General features: G+C 39.0%; 1 protein-coding gene across 2 annotated transcripts in view; it reads left to right on the top strand.

Annotated features, from left to right (window-relative positions):
• Positions 1-2,799, top strand: part of brsk2a (BR serine/threonine kinase 2a) — a 162,810-nt gene extending 160,011 nt beyond the window's left edge. The window contains exon 19 of one of the 2 annotated variants that reach the window (XM_087176421.1): positions 1,406-2,799. In XM_087176421.1, coding sequence (XP_087032547.1) covers positions 1,406-1,578 — 173 coding nt within the window. In that variant the 3' untranslated portion in view covers positions 1,579-2,799. The remainder of the gene's footprint in view (positions 1-1,405) is intronic. The other variant, XM_087176422.1, reaches the window with a different exon arrangement.
• Positions 2,800-4,645: the final 1,846 nt, after the last annotated feature.

The following is a 4,645-nucleotide window of genomic DNA, read 5'->3' as shown; positions in this document are numbered from 1 at the left end:
TAAAATGTCATTGTATAGTAAGGCATAAAAATTTCAAAAAACGTCATAGTATAGTAAGGCATAAAACATCAAGAAAACATCATAGTTTAGTAAGGCATTAAAGGTCATAAAAACCTCATAGTATAGTAAGGCATAAAACGTCATAGTATAGTGAGGCATAAAAATTAAAAAAAACGTCATAGTATAGTAAGGCATAAAATGTCATAAAAACGTCATAGTATAGTATGACATAAGATGTCATAGTACAGTGAGCCATAAAAATTTAGAAAAAAAAGTCATGGTATAGTAAGGCATAAAAGGTCTTAAAAACGTCATAATATAGTTAGGCATGAAATTTCATAGTATAGTAAGGCATAAAACGTCATAGTATAGTAAGGCATAAAAATTTTGAAAAACATCACAGTATAGTTAGGCATGAAATTTCATAGTATAGTATGGCATAAAATGTCATAGTATAGTGAGACATTAAAATTTTGAAAAACGTCACAGTATAGTAAGGCATAAAATGTCATAAAAACATGATATTATAGTAAGGCATGAAATGTCATAGTGTAGTAAGGCATAAAAATTCTAAAAAACGTTGTGTAGTAATGCAGAAAAGGTCATGAAAATTTCATAGTATAGTAAGGCAGACAGCTTCATAGTGTAGTAAAGCATGAAACGTCATAGTATACATAGTCAAAAAATGTCATAGTATAGTAAGGCATAAAAGGTCATAAAAACTTCATAGTACAGTAAGGTATCAAAGGTCATAAAAACGTCATGGTTTAGTAGGGATAAAACATCATAGTATAGTAAGGCATAAAAAATGTCAAAAAACATCATCGTATATTAAGGCAATAAAGGTCATTAAAAATGTGATAATATAGTAAGGCATAAAATATCCTGAAAACGTTATAGTATGGCAAGGCATAAAATGTCAAAAAACGTGATAGTATAGTAAGACATAAAATGTCATAGTATAGTAATGCAGTGTTTATAGAAACACTGGAGAATGTTTCATGCTTTAGTCATAAAATGCACAATACCTTCCACATGCAAGCTTATCTGCTGCACTGTATTTGCTATCATTACTCGTTTTTGATGGAATTGCTACTTGTGTGTTTTCATCGGTTGTGCTATAAGAAATGCATGTTTTATGGGAGCTCAAACATCACACTGTCCCATCGTGGCTGCTCCAGCAGTTTTCATCCTCGCTGTGTCTGTTCGGTCTTCCTCCTCCTCCTCGCCACTGCTTGCTCTGTCTTACCTGCAGCCGTGTCTTTATCCTGTGAACCCCATTGTTTATTAGTTTGTTTGTTCTCTTTCTTCTCTCTTCCCTTTTTTTGTCCCCTTCTCTTCCCGTCTGTGTACCTAGGCAGCCCATTGAGTAACTTCTTTGACGTAATTAAACAACTTTTTTCAGACGAGAAGAACGGACAGGTGCCCTTCCCCTCTGGCACGCCCTCCAAGCACTGCCCCTCGCCCATGCACGCCAGGAGGCACGAGCCAGAAAATAATGACACCAAATGCCCTGCTGCGGGCCGAGACAGAGCCAAGTTGTCGGTGGCGTCTGTGGGGACACAGGAGGAGTCTTAAACTGAGACACTGTGTAGTTGAGCCAGTGCTAACCCATCCCAGTATCACTTTAAGCCAGCGGCACAGAGAGAATATTCTATCTGTACATAGCTAGATGTATATAATCATTTATGAACATTTCTTTTTGTATAAAATGACTTTATATAGATAGAAATATATTGAGAGAATCAAAGTGATATTTTACAAACAGCATACTGCACCTACATGACAAACACACTCCTGTTCTTCCATTCTCCTTTTCATCACCCACTCAGTGTTCACCATTATCATCCACCCCTCCACCCCACCAGTCAAATCGCCTGTGGCCCTTGCTCTGTTTTTTGCTCCCTTGCTGCTAATCTGTATGATGACCTGACTTGTTTCTGATACCAGGAATTATCCAGAAAACCTATTAAGCCCCTCCTCCTGCTCCCTGCTCCGTTCGCCCTCCCTCCACCACCACCCCTCCGCCGCCACCACCACTACCACCAGCACCACCACCAACCGCCCCCCCGAGCTTGCCGAGAGAGACGGACATTTGTTGACGGAGGACTGCTTTTAGAGGTGCGCTCAGAAAAGGATGGTGGTGGGGAGTTACCATGGAAACAGACCCTTCACGCAGACTTCTACTTTCATCTCCCTCTGCACCCCTTCTACACCCCTGGCAGCCATCAGTAGTCGTTGAAAATACCTTTAGTGTTCCCTACTCATGTTAGAAACACACAAACACACACATGTGCACAACTCATCTACACACATCTTTATGAAACAAGAACGCACACTCCCCTCTCCAACCGGCTCCCTTTTTCCTCTCTTTTCGAGCTCAAGGTGCACTGATTAATTGGAAAACAAGCATTTTACAACAAGACAACACATACAAACAGAAAATATATATACATGCATACATGCACAGGTTTAGTATGCATAAAAAACTCTGGGATGGATTAACAAGAACATGAACAACAACACCAACAACAACAACAACAGCAACCACAACAACAAAAAGAAGACATGCAGAAAAAACTGACTGATTCAGAGGAGGAGAGAAGGGGGAAGAGTTTTGTGGAAAGCCCAAACAGCCGACGCGGATGCTTGCTGGATTGTATTTGTTTGCTTTTTAATGTACTTTCTTTGTGAAGAACTGGGTTTAAAATACTAACTGACTTTATTAGACTTAATACTATTGCTGCAAACGGACTGGAATTGTGATTTCAGAGAGGAGCGGGGTGTGAGCAGAACAGGGCAGGGGCAGGGGCAGTGGGGGAGATATGATATGATATGATAGTATAGGGTTGGGGGGAGGGACGTGGGTGGGTATGTGGGTATTTAAAATGAATGATCTATTCTGTTGTACAGACTGATATCATTTCTTATGTAAAAAAAATGAAATGTCTAGTGGTGACACTATGTTTAGATACCATAGGGACAGGTTGGTAAACCTGCACCTGCCACATACTGTTATTTTAAATTCTTCTGTGTATTTTTGTTACATCATCATTTCTGTCTTTGTTTGATTGACCTAATACTGATCCAAACATTCCTGTTCCCTGTTATCTGCAGCACTTTGTCTTTGGTTTTCCATTCATACCTCTCTCTTAGTCTCACTTACCAGCAGTAGGAGTAGAGGAACAAAAAAAATGATGACATGATAAATGCAATTGTGGATATTTTTGTATTTTTGTCCTTATTTATTCATGTTTGTTCATCTCACTGTTTGGATTCCTAATTTATTATTACTTGGCTATTTATATGAACAAAGCTGTTAGGTCAGTTGAATGTTATTTATTACCCTCTTGTGTGTTCGTAAATGGGGCAAACATTTGAAGAAAAAACAGACTTTCTTTTCTTTTGTTTTGGTCCGACTTTAACAGAATTATGTGAACATTGACAAAGTCACAAATTCTCCTTTCCCTGACCTCTCTGAAAAGGGAAAGAGAACTTGTGGGAACTCTTGGAAAAAAATGATTTACCAGTAATTTAAGAATGTAGACTTAGCCTCTTTTTGGAGAGGGAATATGCTCTTCTATCAATATTTGTCAGTTTCATATTATTGTGCGTGTAGGCCAGGCCTGAGGAGAAGCACACCACAGATCCCAGTCTACTTCTTCTCTTTGTAAATAGACAGACAAACCTTGGGGGTTGATTGTCTTCTCAACCATGCTGGGGATTCCTGCTCTATGCTTTTAGCTTGTATTGCTGTGTGCATGTCAAACATGAGCTTTTCTTTGCATGGCTTTAGTGTTAATGTCCCATGCCAAAACTCACTCCTTCTCTCAGCCTTCATTGATTCTCTCTCCACAAAACTACTTTTTAATGTTTTAAATTCCCCCCTCTGTCCCTTACTTTTCACCCTCTCTGCTTTTATATCTGGCCTTCTTTTTGTTTTCTTTTTTTTTTTTTTTTCTTATTGTCCCCTTGCTCCCGCTGATCTTTACCTTCCTCCTCCTCCTCCTCTTATCTTGTGCACAAAGTTTTTGAACGATGCTTCCTTTACTCTGTACCTCTCTCTGGAAGGCTCAGTGGTCTGAGCTCTCTCTACCTGTAAGTAGAAGAGGCACAGGGAGTGGATATCAGTACTACAAACACAAAGCAATACCCTATTGTTCACCCTCCTTTCTGTTTTCTACAATGGGAAGCTAGCAGCACTAAGGACATCCAATGATTCTGAGGTCCAGAGTGGCCTTTTGACAGAGCAGGAACAAAACTTACTGATGTAATCCCCATATAACATAACTGTGAGCATCTTCAGTGCTGAAACAAATAAACTCATTCAGTTATGGTGTGTTTGTTTTTCCTTTTTCTACATGTATGGGTAAGTGCAGACCTTAAAGGAATTACTCAGAGTTGTAAAGCTGTCATGACTTTATAGCACATAAGATTAATGTAGTGCATTACTTCACCATCCCAGCAATTCCTGTAATGATGTATTTTATTTACTCCTTTATTGCACATGTAATGACTTCCATGTTGTAGGTTTGTGCAATTGCAAGTCTGATGTTTTCCTCATTTCAGGTGAGTCTTTACTAATTCACAACCAGATGGCAATGGAATGGTTTGGAATAGTTTGTATCAGTAAAAAAAAGAGAAG

The sequence above is a fragment of the Seriola lalandi genome, unplaced genomic scaffold (assembly GCF_002814215.2).
Source record: "Seriola lalandi dorsalis isolate HSWRI2012SDOR001 ecotype SW California unplaced genomic scaffold, Sedor1 jcf7180002054553, whole genome shotgun sequence".
NCBI lineage: Eukaryota > Metazoa > Chordata > Actinopteri > Carangiformes > Carangidae > Seriola > Seriola lalandi.
The sequence above is the reverse complement of the archived record's forward strand: the minus strand, read 5'-3'. Positions and strand labels throughout refer to the sequence as shown.